A 23,349-nucleotide genomic window follows, 5' to 3' on the forward strand; every position below is an offset into this window, starting at 1 on the left:
AATCAGCATTAAAAGTTATATACAAAACCATTTTTCGTTTAGTGATACAGTGATAGATACCTTATTTTGCACTTTCGATGGTAAGTATCAGGTGTCCACCTTTTTTAAAGTAAAGTCATGACATAGGCAAATAAGTAGGTAGGTACCTATGACTTTTTCAAACTCTGTTATAAAAATGAAATAAATGTAACAGTGCGAAAATTTTTCCCCGAGGTGGAACTTGTTTATTTTGTAAACGACAGTTTGTAAACCTCATTTTGGAGACGTTTGTCATTTTGAATACCCTACAGCCCACGCTTTGTTTTGACATTTTCACTTCCCTTCTGTCATCAAAGCGTTTCCGTGTGAGAGAGAAACAACTATGACTTTACGTTAGAGTGACAAGGATAGCGGCGCGACGGCGCTGTAGCTTCCCGCCGTCGCCCGTACGTCAGTCGCGCTCTGTTCGGTTCGCTGTGCTGTGTGTTTTGAATACGTTATTTTCATTGCTAATTGATTGCAATATCTTACAGTTTGACATTTATTGGGACCATATTTGTATTTTGAGTGACTGTACGCGGAAAGCTGTGTTCGAATGGATTGAGTGACGATGTTACCTCCTACGGCCGGTATAGCACAAGAACATCGCGACCGGCCCGACATGGCGGCATTCCAACAACGCCGAGACGTCAGAGAATTGACCAGGGATATCATTAGAGACGCCCGTGTATCAAACAGACAACAATCAATGTCGCCTGGAGGTAAGAAAGCCGGTTAAAAACGACGCCACGTTTCCGCCATGGTGTGTCAGATTGACATAATATGTCAAGGTGACATCCATACGAAAACAACGCCTATTTCTAGATAAATTCCAAATTTTAAATGATTTACAATCATTATTTGTAGCTATGCAGTCAATAAAAAGGACATTTAGGCCTGTTACGTCACACATTGAACCCGAGTTCTCGAAAGTAAAATGGCGCCAATAGGTACGCCTCATTGATTGATTGCCCGTTTTCCACTAATATGATGGTTTTTCAAGGCTTTATTTGTGTTGTATTTGTGTGATACATTAAAATTTTGATGTGTAACATAAGTTTCATAAACATTGTTATGTAATTAGATCCATATGGCACGTGGTCAAGTTATTTTTAGATCAGTGTGTTGGCTGACTGTTTCGTGTCGCGGTGTTGGGCAATCGATTATAATAAGCATTCGTAATTAATTGTGACACAGGCGTTTTTCTTGCAAAATTTTTCTGTTTGCATTATTTTGTTTGTTATTGTTATTGGATTCCATTTGACTTTTGAAAAATGTCGTGATGACAGTGAAATGACATGACAGGATTAATTTGTTGAAGTATCACAAGATGGCCGTCATGATAGGTATGTAGTTTAATCACGCGCTTCGCTAGGAGGCGCCTCTGTCGCTTTGTTGTTATAGCATCCTAACTATTAATAAAAATGCGAAAGTATGTTTGTTTATTACCTCTTCACGCATTATTTATTGGACCGATTGTTATGAAATTTGATACACCGGTAGAAATTATCCTGGAATAACACATAAGGTTCTTTTTATCCCGAAATTCCCACGGGAGCGAAGCCCCGGGCGCAGCTTACTAGCTGCGCTGATAAGTTTTTTACCATAGTTTTTTTACTACTTAATGTACAGTCAATCTAAAATCACTAAGTTCGCCGGTATTGCCAACTCATAGGTACATGACTTCATAACTTGAATATAATAGAAATCATTTATTCCAAAGAATATGGTGATATAAATAGATGACAACAATCAAAAGCACATCATATCTGCCACAGTTGTATATATGGCATAGGAATGTCAAGTATTAAAATTACATTACATAATAAATATTGAAACTTAAATTTTATACACATTTGGTCAACTATTTAATAATTATAAAGTCCCAAGTAAATATTTCAATTATCCTTAATTTCATAAAAACATTTACTTAAGAGCCAGTCAAATAATTTACTTTTGAATTTAATAAATTTTTGTGTATCTCTTATCTCTACTTGATGTGGTTGACTGTATTTATCAGTCCAAATAGTTTTAAGTAATACTTCACTCTTCTTTTATACAACTTAACAAAACAAGTAGTTGTTGTACTCAATAGGTATGCATAGTACCTACTTAGGGTTCATGTCTGTATTAAGTTTTATTTCACCACAGATCTGATCTGGGATGCTCTAATGCCTAGGATTCACCTCATCTGTCCTAGTAGAAGTATCTTGGTAGCAGCGAAAACCAGCCCGAGATTTTTAAAAATCCAAAAGAGATTTTTTAAATCCCGGTTACATAATTAAAAAAAAAAATTAAAAAATAATTCTACAAGCCTTGGCCAACTTAAGTCGATTTTGTAGATGTGATGTCACAGCGAAAATGGTACTCCATCACATTGTCAAAGTGATTGATAGTGTTGCGAAAAGATGGTGTTATTTTATATAGGTGTGTATTTTATACGTTATAGGAAAAAATCATAGGGCCATGGCTTTAAAAAAAGAACTGTCTGTGGAGAAAGTAAAGAAAATTTATTTTTGACGAACTAGATTTTTATTGCCATTGCAATACCAAATAGAGTGGTCAAGCAAATTATTGTTTGCTACACATGTAGCAAACAATAATTTGCTATACCCATTGAACTATGATTATCATTATATTACACAAGTGTTTGGAGATTAGCACTTGTGATAAGTTAAAACCAAACCATTTGACATTAAACTTGTTTTTTGTGTACTAACTACAGCTGATACAATTATTAGACTTTTAATAAAGTGTATATATTTTTAAGTTAGCAAAATTAATTAATTCATCTCAAAAATCATTTCTCATAAATCTAGAAGGCTATTTACTAGACTAGGAATGTATATACCTACTTTGTTTTAAAAGCTATGATTAATACTTTTTGGGGTTTCCGCGAAACAGACGCAACAGGTGCTTTGCGGAGTCCCAGGGCTCCACGGAGCGCAGTCGGGAACTGCTGCATTTGTACAACAAATCTCAATGGCCATTTAACCACTTCAGTATTATAACAGTGGCCATAGCATACCTATAACGTTTGTTTTAGTAAATGCGCACTCTGCCACATATGTCACCTGACCCGAACAATACCGCTTAGTTATTGTTTCGTAACTTCCAGCAGCTCGCGTTTGAGTAATTGGAAGCCAATTTGATCAATTGTTAACTTCGATCAGCGTTTCAACTTTTTTTTTTTTTAAAGTAAAAATACAATACCTCTTCTCATCTTCGCGTGATCCTAGTTACATTGGACGCTGTGACGCCGCATAGCCTAGGGTCAGCGTAAAATAAACCTTTTTTTACAACCGAACGCCTGTCTTACATCAACCCTCATTGTGTTGGTACCCAATGCTACTGTTGCCTATCATAAAGCTAGTTTCCCATAGTCGCCTTGTACGATATCCACGGGATGATAGGAGGATATGGCGTCCTATTCTAACCACACACCTATTTATGAAAACGTCCTCTTCTCTCGCTTGGGAATTTTGCGACAAAAACTAAGCCACCAAGACGAGGTCTTTGTCTTTAGACAACAACGTGTCCGATTGCAGCGGGACTTCTGTCTGGCACAGATACTAATTAATTACAATCGTTTTCCGCACATCTATGTATAGACCTAGATCCGGTGTTGTTCATTAGTTACTCCAAAGAGAAGCGATAACACAATGTAGTAAGAAAGGAGTGACAAATGTAGGGCACCAACTACCTATTTGTTTTGTGCTGCATGCCCTTGGATTGCCGTCTCCGGTCATTCACCCCGCGCCCGATCGATGCACCAACCCTGTGAAGATGCATTCTTGGTAGAAATGCACATAATGTGCTCGTAATTGTCTCTTGTTATTAAATTTAAAATAAAGTTTACTAATATTTAAAGTAATACTTAAAAAGTCATGGTAAGCTCTGGCATGATCTTCTGCCAACACTTTTCAAATTAGTTTCTTTCGGCATTTGTTCTCAGCAGTAGTGGTCGTTCCGAAATGCTAGTAGTTTGTAGCTTTCACAAACATAAATCACAATAGGTATAAAACAAAATCGCCTCTGTCTGTTTCTATTATTTCTTGTTTTAAAACGCGCAATGGGTTTTGTTTGATGCACTTTTCAATGTAATTTAGACAATTTATTCTCTAAGATTTATAGATTACTAGCTGCCCCCCGGGACTTCGCTCCCGTGGAAATTTCGGGATAAAAAATACCCTATGTACCCTATGTTCCAGGTTATTTTCTACCCGTGTACCAAATTTCATAATAATCGATCCAGTAGATAATGCGTAAAGAGTAACAAACAAACATACTTTCGCATTTATAATATTAGTTGAGATTGGTATAGACCTCGACCGAAGTAGGCCGGGCCGCTAGTATAATTTAATTTAGACTATGACGTGAAAAGTGCCTGTGAAAATCTAATTTCTGAATAAATGACTGCAAAACGCGTGCGCGTGCGCTTTTCCTTTCTGCAAGAAATTAAACTTGTTTTGAGATATCAAAAACATGACCAAGATGGACATAGATCTCTCTCTCTCTCTTTCATCTCGTGTGGTTTTGGAAATAATCATTGTAAGATACAAAGTTCGTAAAAAAAAGATGGTGACACAAACTTACATGAGGCTTCAATAAACATGTGTGACCTCAATTTCATAGTGCAATCTCAGCATAATATTACCAACGCGACATATCGATGACAACTCAAGTGACATGAATTGTATGGAACCCTCTAGGGTTCCATAGGGTCCTATTCTAATAGGACCACTACATATCTACCGGATGTAGTACGAAGCGGTCAAGGAACCTTAACATGAGGCCTAAACATCTGATAGGAGATATTCCCAAAGAAGAATTCCCAATACACAAAGGGGTAATGGTTATTTTTTTTACGCGAACCCTGGGCTTTGGGGCTTTTAAATCAGAGAAATTCTAGATATAGTTCAGTTGAAATATCTGTAATTTTTCTGTATTCTGAGAATCAAGGGGACTTTGTTATAAATATTATATATTGTTATGAATATTTTTAATATTCTTCTAACTTCTAAAAAATACTAAAAGTGGGCAAATCCCAAAAATGTTACATCTTTTCATTTGCCAATCGATTCATAATTTTGAACATTTTTCATTGTTTATAAAAATAACTCCTGAAAGCGATTCCTATTCTTTGACTAAACCGCCTTTATACAACACACAAACCTATTATCAATATAATATTTTTTCCATAGTGCACAAGGTATTTTTATCTCCAAATTCCTACGGAGGTACAGCCGGGAGCTAGCACATACATGCATAATATCCATAACGTAAAATAATTTCGTTAACTCTGCGATCTTTGCTAAACAGAACTTATTATTGTTCCACATATAGCTGTATTTTCGTGACGTAATCATGAGCTCCACTCCGGTTCTTATTACCATTGAATGAATTGGAATGAATAATAAATTTATTTGTTTTAAATTCTGTCCAAATAAAGCTCATTTCTTAATTCGGATTTTGATACCTATTCTATTCTATTACAAATATATGTTATTTTAAGTCCTAGAATAGTGATATTCCCGCGGAGTCAGCTGATAGGTAGTAACAGCTTTCCCAAAGAGGGTGGCGTTAAACTGACGACGAGCCGAGAAACGACTTTCGCATTTGTAATATTAGTTTGGAAGTATACAAAAAATGCAGATTTTTTTCCAAATTCGCATGGCGCCAATATATTACGCCTTCACACAGCAACATGTTTTGCCGACAGCTCGCGAACGGTTCAACTCGACGTCGTCGACAGACGACAACGAGAGCGGCACGGACGGCGAGGCAGATCGCTCCCGCCTCGCGAGGCAGATCATCCACGGCGTCCACTCCACCCCACCCCCCGGCATCATCGCCGTGCGCAAGCGCCGCGGGAACCTGCCCAAGCATTCTGTGAAGATCCTCAAGCGATGGCTCTACGACCACAGATACAACGCGTACCCAAGTGACGCCGAGAAACTGACGCTCAGCCACGAGGCCAACCTCACTGTGCTGCAAGTAAGTTGGGTGCATGCATGTGCATGTAACAAAGAAACAAACTTACTTTCGCATTTATAATATTAGTTAGGATTAGTATTTATAATATTAGTGTGGATATAGATTTTATTGCGATATTATAATTCTCCTGACTGTTACAACAGGTATGCAACTGGTTCATAAATGCGCGTCGTCGCATCCTGCCAGAGATGATCCGGCGCGAGGGCCACGACCCGCTGCATTACACCATCTCACGGCGCGGCCGCAAGCAGCCCGGCGGCGCCTCGGCCAGCGGCACCGGCGTCGTCGTGTCCTGGGACGGCGTCGAGGGCGAGATTGTAAGTACCTACTCTTAGATAAAACATTACTAGTACTACATACTGGGCTCAACCGCTGAGGAAGTAATCGGAAAAAAGCTGAGATGAGAGAGGGTCAGTGTCGAGATCTCTAAGGTTAAAAGCCCTGGCATACGTCACCATTGTATCCTGAGATACTGCTTGTTAACAAGTTTAACGAATAAATTTTGTCATCTCTGATGTTGGCGCTAGTATGCGGTTTGACCTAATCTATACTAAAAAATAACTGACATCTGGTCAATTCACCGTTTGATTCTGACTCAATATAGCAATTCCAGAGCGAGCAAGACCGTTCCGGCGTGCAAGAGTACAGCGACGGGCTGCTGGTGTACCGCAGCGACGGCGACGGCGACGGCGAGGAGGGGTACTCCTCCAACGACGTCAGCGAGGAGGAAGTCAAGTACGACCCTGCCGTGTGGCAGTCTGTCATCCGATACGGGCCCGGGGACCAGGCGCACCCCGCCGCCCGAGGGTAGGTTAAGCTCACATGACCCGCTGAGTTCACATGACCGCGGTAACATAGACATGTACTAGGGTAATTATAAAAAAAACATATACACACATTTACATAACGAAACACCAATAAGTTACATTGACGTAAATACTATATATCTGCATCAGTCAACAGAAAGCTGTCGCAGAGACAAAATTGCATAGTAGGTGCTTTTATATGTTAAGTAAATAAATAATTTTAAATCATTTAATCGCCACTGTGGTTTCTATAAAGTTATACCAAGATTTGGAACTAAAATAAAGCCCAAAGGATATTCAAACTATAACATAATAAAAACCAAAATATATTTTGAAAAATGGTTTTGTGTCATTGGTCCTGACATTATTTTTAATGATGTGCTAATTAGTGCCACAAATATTTAATTTAGAAATTATTTCAAAAAGATTTAGCAATACAAATAGTATATGTCTGTGTCTTTTAATGTGAGTTGTATATAGATATGCGCGGTGCTGCGGTCATGTGGGCTTGTCCTATGATAAATACTACCTGATTTTTATTTTATTACATTTTGCACAGTTTCCAGAGAAAATTATGGTTATGAGAACACCATAGACAATAAATGTGCATGGAAAATGCAATAAAATTAAGTAACAATTGTTAGCTAGCAAAAAGAAATGATAAAGACAAATCAGGAAGTAACTTTCTTACTTATTGGAGACTGTATTCTCATCTAATATTATTTTATTTAGTAAATCTTCAGTTGTCCCACTGCTGGGCAAAGGCCTTCTCCATTCTCCTTCGCCATTTGGCCCGGTCCTGTATTGTAGTTATCCAGCCTTATCCTTACGCCTTATACCAATTTTCATCAAAATTTATTCAACGGTTTAGCTGACGAAATTTTGCATTTAATTATTATCAAAGTATAGATTTAATTTTGTTGACGCACCTACAAGTTGTGCTATGATTAAGTTTTTTTGAAAATTCAATTCGTAATCACTGGGCAATGTGATAATCCCGTTTCTCACGCAATCGAACTTGATTACATCAATTTTTACAGATTTTTATAATGTTTTAACACAGTTACTGTAGTTAACAATGGAAAAAACTAGTCGAACGCATCGATTGTACGTAATTCGTCGATTATGAATTTTCTTAAAACATACGAATATTTATTTTATTTATTTATTCATACATATGTATAAATCAATAATATTAAGTTCTCGTTTTTTATACAATGCAAACATAATCCCTTTTTATCGGAATATTTTTACATCTTCATTTCGAACTTCAATAAAAAAAAACACAAATTGATGGATCGATAGTTCGATTGCGTGAGAATGTCTAGTGGAATATAGACGAGCGTTATGTATATATATCCAGGACTGCGGCCGTGGTGACGGTGCGCACGTCGGAGTCCGAGACGCAGGACTGGAGCGCCGCGGCGCCGCTGGCGCACCCGCTGCGGCGCCGGATACAGGTGCGGGAGATTTTGTTTCACTCTCTATATAAATATGTCCGTCCGTATATCTCGGGTGGAATCTTGCAACTCAAGTTTGAAGTAGATATCTTCAACCGATTGTTCTGTATACACGTTTAGTTTGGATTACAGTGCATTATTATGGTAAGGATGACCTGATGGTGTACCCGGGAACGGCTCCAGACGTGAGGACTTGTTCAACGGTTTACTGCACGAACATGATGCTTTTGTTACACATGGAGTGCAATAAGATCTCTGACGACAAATATTGTAAAAAAATATATTATTCTTGTTGAGTCGGAATCGCTATTCATATGATGTTCGACCAGTATGTGCTGATCGCTCAGTCGTTAGCCTCGTTCTAGTGCTTCATAGTGCAGGATGTGGGCCAGTTGGGTTATCCTTACACATTATAAAACAAAGTTCTCTACCACGTCTCTCTGTTTGTTCGCGATAAACTCAAAAACTACTGCGCGAATTTTCATGCGTTTTTCACCAATAGAGTGATTCCTGACAAAGGTTTAGGGGTATAATTTATGATGTTTTTACAATTTGCAATCGATAAATTGAAATAAATAAATAACAGGTGGTACCGAGTGGTAGTTCGGGCGAGGGTGAGCGGGACAAGTTCAAGTGCCTGTACCTGCTGGTGGAGACGGCGGTGGCCGTGCGCCAGCGCGAACACCACGCCGACATCGCCGACATCGCCGACGCTGTGTGGTCAGTCAGTTACACAGTTACCTCTCTAGTAGTCTCTAGCTCCCGGGCTCCATTCCCAACGCGGTCGAACACTTTTTAACTTGTAGAAGAAATACTTTATTCGGTAAAAAGTTAGTTTTTAGGTTTTTACATTTGCTTACAAACTAATGGCATCTATGGTTCCCAGCTCAGCTTTGTGTCATGATTGAAAGTCACGGCCACAGATTTATATATTTTAGATTATAGCCATTTATTTATGTGTAAATGCTATTATTACTTAATCTTGCTTGTATTTTTCCAGATCTACTGGCCATACCCCCGTGTCTGCAGTGAGGCGAGGTACCAAACACATTTGGAGGACGGTACCTTCTCAAAAAGCTTCCATTCTACGCTCGATTTCGGAGGCACGGTAATTCCTATCGCATACTGTTCCCGCTCAGTCTCGAAATATTGGGATAATTTCCCTGTTTCGTACCAAAAGTGTGTGAAATGTTCAATATATCGTATAAAAATAACTGATATCATCGTTTCAGTGAACTGATTTCGAATATTATCGCCTTAAATTTGTATCTGATAAACTTTTAAATGGACGGAAAGGATGATTTCAAACAGTGTGTAGTTTGACTATAACCAGTTTAATAAAGCTGTGAACTTATAAAATCCAGCGTCATAACAGGCAAACGGAGATGTGTAACAATTTGTCAATGGTTGCCAAGGCAACAAAATATTTGTATACATAACCGCTATGTAGTAACAAGCACGTACATTGTATACTATATAAGGTAGCTTTGAATTAACTACAAATATCTTAAAGTTAGTGTTGCTAAATTATCGATAGTATCATTGGTGTAAACTAATCGATATAGCAATAAAGGAATTGGTACTATGAAATATCATTTTTGTTTTTCATAGACGTTTCATACATGATAATGTATATTTTTTACAATTAACCTACCTACTTTAAAAATAATTGTAATTAATCCTAAATTACCTTATATGGTTGACATTTTTCGAGGCAATATTGGGAGCCTATGCCTTAGTGTTAGTTGTGTTTTTTTTTAACTATATGGTATATAGCCAGTTGCAAAATAATATTTGCGATATAAATTAACCTATTTATCACTCAAATTAATGTAACCACTGTAAGCAATATGCGTTTTTATAAACAATTCACTGGCTAAGATCTATTAGACCACCACTAGTATTACTGTATTACATAAAATAACTTTAAATAGTTTACATATACCCCATAATTAAAGTATTTATTATTTTTATAGACCAGTGAATATAATATGGGCTTGCAATTCACATGTAATCGCCGCGACACCAACCACATCGCAATGTGATTGGTTAGCTGTGTCTCTCTGCATAAAGACTCTATACTGAAATGCGATAAAATTGCAAAACCACATGTCGAATTTCCAACAAAACGTCCTGTAAATCTGTGAATAATTTTGTCCACGCTTCCACTAGGACCCTCGGTCAAGCACAGTATGTAGTTGACATAGATGGAAGAGGATAACCCATATTTATGATTAGATATAATGTGTAACCTACTTACTGGATAGATAATATGCTAAGTAAACTGCAATGGCCCTTTATGTTTAACATAAGTTTGAAAGTTATTTAACAATTTATTTTGTAATCAAATACAAACCCTATAGAGACCGTAGTACGAGATTTTGTTAGTAAATTTATAATTTTAATCCAACTACAAGCAAAAACAGCTGTCTTAAAAATTGACGGCTGTGTTCGCGGCTCCTCCTCCTGTATCGATCGGCGAACCAATGTTTGACTGAAGCATTTTCGCTTTATCAGTATATATAACTATATATAGAAAATATGTCGAGCCGCGGCTCTGCGTCGGCGGCCGTGGAGCCCGTGGAGCCCGTGCACCGGGGCCTGGCGGTAAACAGTCGCGAATTGCTTCGATTCGATTGAAAACTTGCAATAACTAGCGCTGCGGTTTCGAATAACGCAAAAAAATTGTTTATGATTGAGTGTATTTTATCGAAATATATCAAATAGTATGAGCAATGCATTAATTATTCTTATTTAAAATTGTACTATTTTTAAAAAGAAATATATTTCAAATCGAACATTAGACTATAGAAATAATCATAGTATGGTGTCATCAAATTGATGTGTCAGTGGGTAAACAACGTCCTATACACTTTTATTTTTAAATATGTACAGTCAACAGCACATCAACCTACCCAAATTCATTGCAAACTCGCCGCTATTACCGCGTCATAGAGGGTCTTGCAGGGTAACTTGATGTGCTGTTTACTGTACAATATATGGTTTCGTAACTACTATATACTTACCTACAAATATTTATTACACTTCACATTTATACATTTTGGCTAGTGTTTAAAAATCAATATACTTATCATTTTATCGGGCATTTAAATCGGTGAACTTATAATAAATTAACAGTGTAAATACTGTGGTTATTAAATTATTTTCATAGAATTATAAATAAATTCTCATAGAATCGCAATCTTTCTAGTATCCTAAAACAAGAACTATGTTCAATTTATGATTGATTGAAAATAATCTCTAAATAACATTAGTTGTAATAATATATTTGGAAATATGTTAAAATAAGTTTAATTTCTAAGAAAAGAGAAGTGGTACATTTATAACTCATTTTTTTTAATCTACAACAGCCGTGTCAAAAGCGAAATCTCCAGATAAAATAGCTATTGAAAAGTCGAGGGAGCAAGATAGTTATATTTTTGACATTGTATCTATGACATGGTTTTGTGTCTATTATGATTATGGCCTTCTGGTGTGAAGAAGAAGCTTTTCTATGTTTCTGTTGTGAGTGATGGCCTGAATCTATTGGGATTACTAAGTTTACATGCTCGGCCAAACTTGATTCTGAGTCAACAAGCTACCTAATTGCAAATTCACCGCTTTTACTCAAAGACCCAGGCAAGTGACTTTACACGCGTCCGACTGTACATTGCTTAGGTAGTTTTAATGTGAGCCATGACATTACTTGGACTCTATTAACGATATGTCGTTCTTTAATGAATTTCATTAGGAAATCTCCGGATATTTTACAATGGAAGAAATTTCAAAAACTAAGCAGTGTACTTTGGTAACGCTTTGGACTTAGTATTCGATTTGTGGTTTTTGAGACTTGAATTAGTCAAGTATTGTTCATTTTGCTTTATTTCTAATTTACGCTTAGTAACGTAGCGTTTAGTTATAGCTTCTGTTACGTGTGACGTCCACAATGTTGGCCGGAAATGTCCATACTTATGTATACTTGCCAATATTCAATAAGGGACTGGCAATTTTGTACTCACGCAAGTATAATTTTATTTACTTTAGCACTCCTATTTAAATGTGCGAGTAGCATATAGACCAGCTCACATTGTCAATCTTAGTATTAAGTAATAATATAGTGCCTCAATAATTTTTCAACGATAGTTCTTTACCACAGACATAAGAACTCAATGTAATGTTCTTATGTCTGTGTTCTTTACAAACAATAAAATGTATTTGAAAAACTAAAAGACACGACTACGGAATTGACAATCTGTTGTGGGGCTGGACACTTGCATATTTATGTCTTTATTTAATAAACGAATGGCACTAACTTTAGACCGTGTTGAAACAGTGTACCTACTAGCCTGTTGATTGAAACCTTTCTCACCGAAAATAGTTAAAATTATTTTATCAGGTACAATAGTTGAAATTGGAAAATTCGTTTAATGAATAATGGGATTATTCTTACCCTTTCTGAGCAATGTTAGAGCATTTCCTAAGCCGCAAGCTACTAAGCGCTAAATTACAAAATACACGCGTATTAATGACAGGCACGATATGGGATGTTATTTTAAATGTTATATTAGTTTTGAAGGCTTTTTAATTTAAGGTGTCTTTAGTCGCTTCGTTTACGTTTAATGAACAAGCAAAGTATAGGTTATGTTAATATAATCAAGTCAAGCTGTGAACATAATATTGATGCAGCTTATAAATATTTTTATTGCGTGCCTCTCATATATATGCGGGATTTAGCTTTTAAGTTATCGTCGTAAGGTGTATTTTCGTTTAGTTTTCGTCCTAAAGGTGTCCTTTTATTTTACCTGAGTACAATAACTTGATTAGGCGTACGATGTATGTCTTAGATTAGCGTTACACTGTCTGTACATATTATGTAGTCTTGTGTAAGAGCGTAAATTGTTAGCGATTTAAATGAATAAAATTGATTTCACTAGATTTTGTCTTTTGTTGTCGCAGTTGCGTATTTACCATGACACCGCGCGGCGTTGCAAAAAAGGCTACTTTATTAGTTTTTTGAAGTTTAAAATTTTGCCACCCGCTTTGTAAAGGTAAGGCTACTCAATAAACACCAGGTAAGAAATATTTTTTTATTAATGTTACAATATATACAAATACAATAGAATCACTTGACGGTGATGGAGATGATCCGCACGTCGTCGTAGGGCTTGTCGGTCTTGGGGTTGGTCTTGACGCTGCCGATGTTCTGCACCACCTCCATGCCGCGCGTCACGCGCCCGAACACCGTGTGCTTGTTGTCCAGCCACGGCTGCCGACAAATAAACGCACATGCACATCGGTACGTCGCAAAATATCCCCTGTGAGCGAAGTGCGAGTTAGCATTTCACTTCTCCACATCGAATCGATTCTATACGAGACAGCGAACCAATCACATTACGTCACTTTGACCCAACGACGACCACGCGGCAATGTCATTTGTTCGGTGCGTCTCACTTCGAATCGATTCGATAGTGAGAAGTGAAATACTAACCCGCACTACTCGAAAATTGCTTTTGAAAAATGTTCCGTGGTAACAAATCTGTGTTACGTTGGAGAATGTATAAATTTAGCCTTTTTCAATATCATATTTATATATATTATGAGAGTACTTAGAAAACCTGTTGTATTGCATCTGTCAACGAATAAGTCTTGTACGAATCTCAAAGTTGCAATTTTTGCGACTTTTTTGAAAAGGCCCAATTTATTAGGCCCATTCCACGTAAAAGCAGCAATTTGTTAAAAGAAGACATTTTACTAAAGGGGCGATTTATGAAAGAGACACTATGCGACTAGCGAACATTTTGCGACGAAGCGACTTAACACGTGATTTTTAGTCAGTTGTGACTTTTTCTACCAGTCAATATTAGGATATTGACTGGTAGAATATTAGGATATTATAAATGCGAAAGTAAGTTTGTTTGTTACCACTTCACGCTCTATGCACTCAACCAATCTTCTTGAAATTGCATACATGTAGTTTAAAATATGGAGATTTAGAGATACCTTTCATCTCGGAAAACTAACGTGGGCATAAGCTAGTAGACAATGTTTACCGTGGGTGCCAGAGTGATGAAGAACTGGCTGCCGTTGGTGTTGGGCCCCGCATTGGCCATGCTGAGCGTGTAGGGGCGGTCGTGCTTGAGGTGCGGCCGGAACTCGTCCGCGAACTCCCCGCCCCAGATGCTCTCGCCGCCCGTGCCGCTGCCTACACACAGGAATTTCTGTTTAATCTCCAACCAAACATTTTATACCTCTATACAATACTAGAGGTACGTCTCGGCTTCGCTCGGGTATAAACATAATAAAAACGTAGCCTATGTTGTTTCCGAAGGTTTCATCTGTCATTCAAATGTGGCAAAGGAAGGTATGTCAAAATCGGTCCCGTAGTTTTTGAGTTTATGACGTCCATACAGACATGCGCGACAGGGGGCTTTGTCGTGAAATCTTTGGAACTAAAAGCACTCCTCTTTCAAAACAAACTGGTGAAATCAAAGTGACATTTAATTATTTAGCGATTTAAATAACTATATGAATTATATTTTTGAACAAAGCAGTCAATTGAACTGTGATTGTAATGTGACCTGTAGGATCTCCAGTCTGCACCATGAACCCCTTGATGACGCGGTGGAAGATGTGTCCGTTGTAGTACCCGGCGCGCGCGTGCACGCAGAAGTTCTCAGCAGCGCGCGGCGCGTCCTTCCCGAACACGCGCACGTGCACGTCCCCCAGCGACGTGTGCAGGATCGCCTGCTCGTACGTGCGCTGCACGCCTGCGCGCACTCTACTGTTACTGATCACGACCTCTGAACCGAGAGGTCCCGGGTTCGAGCCCCGGTCGAGTCATGATGGAAAATTATCTTTTTCAGATTGGCCCGGGTCTTGGATGTTTATCTATATATGTATTTGTTATAAAATATAGTATCGTTGAGTTAATATCCCATAACACAAGTCTCGAACTTACTTTGGGGCTAGCTCAATCTGTGTGATTTGTCCTAATATATTTATTTATATATCAGTATAAAACTCTTTCGTCACTGAGTGACTGACTGACTGACAGACAACGTACACCCGAAACTGCTGAGCGGGAAGTTGAAATTTAGCATGTAGATGAATGTAGGTGAGCACTAAGAGAGGATTTTTGGAAATTCTACTCCGAAGGGAGGAAAGGGATGAAAAACTGTAAATATGAAAGTCTTACACCGTTGAATTTAGTGACTTGAAATTTTGCATTATGGTCGTTTATAAGAAAGTAATGAATACCTCGGTGGCGCAGTGGTATAGTGCTTGCCTCTGAACCGTGAGGTCCCGGGTTCGATCCCCGATCGGGTCATGACGGAAAATTATCTTTTTCTGATTGGCCCGGGTACTAATATATTTATTTATATAGTAAAAGAGTGACTGTACGAATATAAGACTTTACCCTGTCCTTCAGTAGCAGATATAATGTCTTCCTTCGACGGTTTTTCATTGAAAATATCCCTATCTGCATCCGGACTCTTGATGTCATCCGGACTTCTCCTCGAGAAGAGATAGAAGCGGTTCTTCTTGTACGCCGTGCAGAAGAGAGTGGGGTCCGTCTTGACGGTGAGCAGCGTCGGGTTCTCAGAGCCTTCCATCTCCAGGGTGGACGCCACCTTGGACTGGTTTGTGCGACCCTGTCGGAATTTTCATATTATATACATTTTGGATTTGAGTGGCTTCAGTATGTGTAATTGCTATTTTTTTTTCAAATGGGGTCAGATTTTTTAAAATGAAAAATATAACAACTTTTGAAAAATAATTTAAAGAAATTTGGAATAGATGTTTTGGATTGTTGTTAATTTCAAACATGAGAATGAACTATAATGTCTTTATTCGCATTTTGATAAGGTTACATACAGAGTATGTTACAATATATTATTTTCCAACCAAATCAGCCATTTCTATAGCATGCAAAAATACATTTCTATATAGATATATGTATACAGACTATTTTATATGTATTACAAGCTTTGTTATCAATCTAAATTATAATCCATTGGTGTGCCTAAAAGTTTCTAAACATAACAACAATACAAATGTACTAAAAGACACTGACATAAAATTAGCATGTGTTATATGAGTTAGTAAACACAGTGCCGATGATCTGACAACTAGCGATGCCGACGACCGTGCGAAGTGGAGACGAAAAAGACCCCTGGGCTTGGACGCTCAAGTTGAGGAAGAAACCGCGAATACGCTCATATGAGAGAGAGAGAGAAACATACCTGGAAGAGGGCCAGATGCAGCGGCCGCAGGTTCTCGGGTTTGCCGATCATGGCCACGCAGCGGTTGGTGACGAGGTTGACGATCTTCACGCCGAGCATGGTCGCGTACACCACGAAGTGGCCGCTGGCGTCGAACAATATGTTCGCGAGGTGCACCGCATCCGATTTCTCTAGGTCCCGCTCCGCTGCCATTCTACAGTTTATAAGTTATTAAAGACACATCAAAACACATCGATAGTATGGGTACGTTATGAGAAGGCATAACAACATTGTAAAAATGGTAGATCTTGTAAAAAGGGTGTATAATATTTTTGTAGATTATAAAATAAATGCATTTTTGGACGTATTTAGAGGTAGAAGGAATATTAAATTAAGTAGTTGCATAGCCCTGAGTCTGAGGCTATTATAATATAGGTATATAAATAAATAATTATTATATAATAAATTGATTGTAATTATACCCTATTCATCTTGGACTGAGGCAAAAGGTAAACAAACCTTGAACAAAAAGTCATTATTTTTCGTTATTCCTTTGTTAATTTTGTTCTTACTTTCTGTTAATGTTATATTTTTGTTGTTGTTTTATGGAGTCATGTCGCTTACTTAAATGTTTGGCTTTTGTTAATTCCTCGTTTCTTTTTTGTTTACCTTTTGTCTCAGTCCAAGATGAATAGGGTTTAGATAGTCTAAGATATATTTAAGTATATTCGAATATATAGTTAGCGGCCGGTCGTAAATCCACAGCGAAATCTTCAAAATTTATTCATATTTTACACACAAAATTTATATTAATAATATCTACAATCGAAAATTTTACAGAGGCCCTGGGCTTCGAGACGCCACAGCAAGAAATCACGGGAAACATAATGTCGCAAAAAAAATAATATAATAATAGCCAAGACCGTCAGCAATGTGTCGTGAAAAAAGTTACCTCCTACCAAATTCCATGTTGGGCAGCTGCTGCGTCTCATGCTGCAGCTCCTGGAAGCGCTGCAGACTCTCGTCCAGCACCTTGTGCAGCTTGCCCGACAGGAAGTGGAACACACGAACCTGGGTAATATAATTTTGCACAACATTCATATTAATTCATTTGCCAACTAAGTGTATCCTCACATATGTGGTCGTCCAAATCAAAAGGGGCCTTATGACGGCTAGCACTTAGGGCTTTATTGCCGCTGTTCCGACACAAAACTACGGCAATAATGGCGTAAAGCGCCATATATAAAAAGTAGCTGTCTGTATGTATGTATGAACGGTACGAACTCAAAAATTATTGGACGGATTTTTGTACGGTTTTCACCAATAGATAGTGTGATTCTTGAGGAAGGTTTAGGTTTATAATTTATTTTTATTTTTTTTTTCAAGCGAACCCAGGACGGGTTGCTAGTAATAAATATATAGTGGTGTGTAATTTCGCTTTAGAATTGGACCACTCTAAGGACGCCAGCTGAAAATCAATTGTTGCTCTGTGACGACACAGTTTAAAAATAAAGTGTCTTAGGTAAATTGTGTGTATTAGAACAAAACATTAAAGATTTTAATAATCTATGTATTACTCTATCGTCCCGTGGATATCGTACAAGGCGACTAAGGGCAGCTGATAGACAAAAATACTTCAAGTAGGGTTGACGATGACAGGTTATTGAAAAAAAAACGCAACAGAATCTTTAAAATTATAAAGATTCTTTTTTGCACTAAACCTGGGTTTCGCAGTGTCTCAGCCCCGGATGAAATAGGAGAGAGATATTCAATGTAGTCAAATTTAGTATATCATAAATCACTTACTTTTCTATCCAAGCTTATAGACGCCATTTTCTTCCCATCCGGGGAAAACGCCAAAGCGCTAGGATATGTCTTGCTCTTGACAAAATCAAACAGATCCGTGTCCAGCTTCGACTCAAACTTCACAACCCTCGGAAACGTGTACTCGTATTTCGGTCCGGTCCAGTACTCCACTATCCCCGCCTTGTCCACGGAGACTGCGGTCTCGAACACTGGGTTGTACTTGATTGTGGCCACTGCACTCTGATGCAGCGTCTCGAATGTGTGCATGGGTGTGCCCGAGACTTGCGTGCCGTCGAATATGTGGATTTTATTGCTGTTTTTCTCCGATCTGAAAAGAGGTGACTTTAATATGGTGATTTCACTCTAATCCTCGCGTGTTTGCTTTCATTCGGAGGTGTGCTGAAAACCAAAAATCCTATTAATATTATAAATGTGAAAGTTTGTGAGGATGTGTGTATGTTTGTTACTCTTACACACAAAATCTACTAGGGGATTATTATGAAATTTGGTACTGTAAAATATTAAAACTGGAATAACACATAGGGTACTTTTTATCCCGAAATTCCCACGGGGTGCAGCTGGTATACAAAATAAGAATAAAACTATTTTTAATATTTGAATGAATTTGAAGTACTTACAATAATTTTTATTTCAAAATTTCTCTTCGATTATGTGGCTAAACTGACCTATGTGCAACAACAGCAGACCTGGTCAAGCTTAATAGCTTGACCAGGTCTGCTGTAGTACCTGTAGTAGTGCTGTAGTATTTTTTAATAAAAATACTTACATAGCTAAAGCAGAGATGGGATCACCAGCTGAATGCACCCATTCTGTGCAGTGCGGCTCAAACTCTATTGAGATCATATTGATCATGTCTGAAACAAAATCATAAATATATATGGACAAATAACACAGATTGAGTTAGTTAGTTAGACGTAAGTTCGAAACTTGTGTACTAACTCAACAATACTATATTCTATAACATTGAACATCCAAGACCCAGGTCAATCTGAAAAAGATCATTTTCCATGATGACCTGACCAGGGATCGAATCATGATGAAAATCTGCATTTACAAGTATTTTATTTAATAGTTAAATTAGGTGCTCCACTGATGGGCAAAGGCTTGCCTTCTTTCTTCCATGATTCTGTCTTCAGTATTTAGTAAGAAAATATATTTACCAAAATTAACAACATCAAACACTTTAATGGTTTTTTCCGGTGATGACGTGCAGAGCAGCGTGCCCGTACTGTTCACAGATATATCACAAATAGGAGCCAGGTGACAACGGAAGTGCTTCACAAACTCTATGCCTTCTTCCTGGAATTGTAACATAGGATAAATGTATTTATTCTGAAAAGCATTTTAAAGAACCATTCATTTATTTATTTAACAGTTAATATACACATTGCTCTCTTGTATCAGAGGCCAAGATCCACTGTGGGGTCACTGAGCCAGAGTAAGTAAGTAATGTACACAGATATAGATAGATCTAGCACACCCTGGCTTCTGATGTTCAATGGCTGAAGAAGAAACTGAGAAAACAGACAAATGTATGGGTTTTTACTTAAAATAAATAACTATTATTATATAAATGAGAGTCCGAGAGTATAGAGAGATATAAGAAAGAGACAGGCAGTAAATAGGGAAGTATAAACAAGATATAATGTATGATAAGAATATTAATATTATAAAGAGAAATTGTTAGCTTGGGGAAAATTTTCACCAATAGTAGTTTCATTATTTTTTATTGATATAGAGTAATTTTTATCCTGATGACTAATCCCACAGGAGCAAAGCCCCAGAATACACCTAGTGCATTTATATGAGTATACAAGACATTAATAGTATAATAACAATGTTTATGACAACAAAAATAGTAAAAAATCAAACTTTTGCCTACAATATTATTATTAGAAATAGAAATAAATTTATTCATAACATTCTAATATACATCACAGAAAATGAACAAAATTTTAATATTACAAATGTATATTAAATATGCTACAAAAGGGTGCCATGACAAAGAGCCATGTCGCTGATTTTCAGTGACACCAAATATAACACTTCACCTGTTTCTTCCAAAATTTGAGATGACCATCTTGACTGGCAGTGATAACAAAATCTGTTTTTGTTACGGCAATATGAGTGACCACATCTCTATGCATGTAACTGTGCTCGTAAGTCTCGGATGAAGGCAGATTTTCTATGTAAAGTGACTCAAACTCCAACACTGAAAAACCAATCACGTTACAATTTTAAAATCATACCACTATTTTACAAAATCTAGAAAAGCTTTGAGAAAACTATTTTCTTTTTGATCTGACCTGGGCTGTGCAGCATCATAGCCCCAAACTGGCAAGGGTAAGACAGAACCTTTTATTATGTGCCATCAACACCTTGTAACTACACAGTTATTGCGATAAAGATATATTCGAGTTGAGATAAAAGAATGTGAAACAATATTCTCAAATTATTTTCTGTGATGACACTGTTATGAAAGGATGTGTTTGTGTAGATCAACGTAGAAATTCATGTAGGGTCGTCGATTTGTAGTTAATATCTATCGTATAACACGAAGTAAGGAACAATTTTTTTTACGATTTTTAGATTTAGGCCAAACAATAACAAAACCATGCCTTTTCGTTTCTTGGGTTTGGGATTTGAAGCCTCTGAAGGCATAGGTCCGATCCAGCCGTCATCTTCCTCGGCATCTTCTGTTTTTTCTTCACTGTTTCGTCTTTTTTCAGACATTATCTTAAATGATTAATCTAGATTTCAAACAAACAAATACAATACAAACAAAACAGACAGGTTAGATTTCATTACATAGTAGTGATGGGATGAAAATGTATGTAGGTATTTGATCCTGTTTTGTTGAGCAATCACTCAATCGAGTACCTATTTTATTCATAATAAGTACTAAAGTGATAATTCGAGTCGACTCGTTGCAAGTACGTACTCGTAAATAGCCTAAGCCTTGGCAAACTCATTATCGATTCGAATCAGAATAAAACGGTTGTGGCGACATCTACCACGCCACATGCACAACGGCGCAGATGTAAAACCCGACCAAACGCAACTAATAACAAGCCACACAAGTGATCCAGGACACTACGGATAGATGGCACAACGGTCGACTCACTATGGACAGCTAACAAGCCTAGACCGCGCAGACAGTGCGTTTTCGATTGGAAGCATAAATACAACCTCCGACATGACACTGTCGGAGCCGTGCGGTTCCCCAGGCGCAACACCTAGCCTGGCGGGAAGATCTTCCCTTTGTGGCGGTCGAGCATAATCACCTAGCTCCCGCTACACGGTCAAGAGCGAGTTAGATTCGCGCACATTAGTACCTAAGTTATAAAATGTGTATGTTTCTTTAAAAAAAAAGTTTTTTCGGCCAACATCTTGTTCAAACCGGATACTCCTTTGTCAAACGCATTCGCGATACAGCAAAAGCTTACTGCAAATGCCGAAGTCCGAAATTTCAATTAGGATTTGAATTCTTGAATAGAAATTTTTAAATGGTAATTTTTTTAAACGAGTTTTCACGTTTCAAACCTTCAAGAGACCATCATAGACCTGGATATTTCATGTAAATTTCAATTTTATACGTATACGCATTCCTGAAAAAAGGGTAAGAACCTACTAATTCCTATTTTTTCCTCGAAATGCATGCAATCACAGACTATCATGAAATGCATGGTCCAACCCAACACTATTTTAATCTAGACGAATTTTGACACTTATTTAACGTTGACAGTATGGCATAGGAATAAATTATATAGTTCCAATGAATTCTACAGACTGCCACATATTACCGTTGAAATGTAAATAGGTACCAATCCAATACTACAACACAAGTACCTACCCTATTTACATTTCAACGGTGGTGCCGGCCACCTATCACACCCAATACCCAACACCCTACCACATGATATGGAGGCCGAGGCATGGAATAGGGAGTATTACTGCACATTTATCCCGCTAGAGTACAGAACTGTATGTTAGGTACACAAAAGCTTTTTGCTATGTCGATTAAAACGTTTATTTTAGAATACTTTATTAATCCTTTTATTATGTAAGCAAGTTTGTGAAAATATACAACACTGAAGCATATTCGGGTGCCGAAATATTGGGAAAAATAGTTTTCCATAAAAAAACTTCAAAGACTATAGGATATGCTTCACGCTGTAAAACTTTTGAGCCAGTAAACGGACGAAAAAAAGCTCGGAACACTTCACACGTGAAGACTTATTAAAATATGGACTTCATACAGGTAAGATCTTCAGTCAAAATCAAGTATAAACTTGATTATTTGGTCAACTTTATTACATTATTAGCATTATTAACATATGCAATAATGCAGAACATAACCTTAAATAGTGTTATTACTTTCAGGATAATCCACTAAATCCTTCCTTTTTCCTTTAAACTCGCATCACGATTGCGTAGAAGGTATTTTTGGTCATAAATCTGCAACAATATTGAAAATTGCCGCTTTTTGCCTTCATTGGCAACATTTGTGTACCTTAGATGTACCAGTAGCGCTATCTGCGCTGAGCTTTGCGTAATATGCCCCATTAGTAGGTACTCGTTGTACGAAGTACTTACTAAATCCATCGGCCGAGGCGCCAGTATATATGACAAAATAGAGGAGTTCTAAAAATTCTGATACCCTTATACTTGTGTAGCTTATAGTGAGTTCAGCCAATGAGTCACATAATCACCAGATTACACACCTAATATTGATGGGAGTAACATAAAGTAAAAAAAAAATCTAGTACCAACCATCAGCAACCATTCTCGGTATTTACCACAGATATATGAACATTTTGTTCTTATATCTGTGATATTTACTGCATTCAGCGACGGTGCACTATCAAATAAAACATAATTGCACACAAGCAGGTTTAGATTTTAGAACATAGACAAAATATTTTATTTTCGTGCACTTTGTATTGCCTTCATCAACTTCGTTGGCTTAAAATTATGACGGATGTTTTGATTGGTCGTTAAGGATTGTTGCTACAATAA

General features: G+C 37.5%; 2 protein-coding genes across 8 annotated transcripts; one reads left to right on the forward strand and one right to left on the reverse strand.

The window, feature by feature from the left end:
- Positions 1–408: 408 nt before the first annotated feature.
- LOC128677441 (uncharacterized) lies at positions 409–13,216 on the forward strand. Of its 5 annotated transcripts, none has more exons than XM_053758296.1 (7): positions 409–740; positions 5,741–6,015; positions 6,159–6,332; positions 6,620–6,822; positions 8,185–8,281; positions 8,868–9,001; positions 9,282–13,216. In XM_053758296.1, coding segments are annotated over exons 1-7 (1,035 nt in total). In that variant the 5' UTR covers positions 409–589; the 3' UTR covers positions 9,283–13,216. The 5 variants fall into 5 exon arrangements, with proteins under 5 accessions (XP_053614271.1, XP_053614272.1, XP_053614273.1 ...); XM_053758297.1 differs by having other exon boundaries at positions 6,629–6,822; XM_053758298.1 differs by having other exon boundaries at positions 410–740; positions 6,620–6,750.
- A 138-nt stretch (positions 13,217–13,354) lies between these two features.
- Positions 13,355–23,131, reverse strand: LOC128677440 (uncharacterized protein). 3 transcript variants are annotated; one of them, XM_053758295.1, is made up of 11 exons: positions 23,104–23,131; positions 20,382–20,542; positions 19,491–19,629; positions 19,097–19,184; positions 18,310–18,637; positions 17,456–17,574; positions 16,525–16,717; positions 15,699–15,933; positions 14,860–15,048; positions 14,332–14,483; positions 13,355–13,547 (listed from the first exon to the last, which is right to left on the reverse strand). In XM_053758295.1, exons 1-11 carry the CDS (start codon positions 23,114–23,116, stop codon positions 13,404–13,406), a joined length of 1,761 nt encoding a protein of 586 aa, XP_053614270.1. In that variant the 5' UTR covers positions 23,117–23,131; the 3' UTR covers positions 13,355–13,403. The 3 variants fall into 3 exon arrangements, with proteins under 3 accessions (XP_053614270.1, XP_053614268.1, XP_053614269.1); XM_053758293.2 differs by lacking the exon at positions 23,104–23,131 and adding an exon at positions 20,949–21,277; XM_053758294.2 differs by lacking the exon at positions 23,104–23,131 and adding an exon at positions 20,637–20,780.
- Positions 23,132–23,349: the final 218 nt, after the last annotated feature.

This window comes from Plodia interpunctella, chromosome 18 (genome assembly GCF_027563975.2).
Source record: "Plodia interpunctella isolate USDA-ARS_2022_Savannah chromosome 18, ilPloInte3.2, whole genome shotgun sequence".
Taxonomy (NCBI): Eukaryota; Metazoa; Arthropoda; class Insecta; order Lepidoptera; family Pyralidae; genus Plodia; species Plodia interpunctella.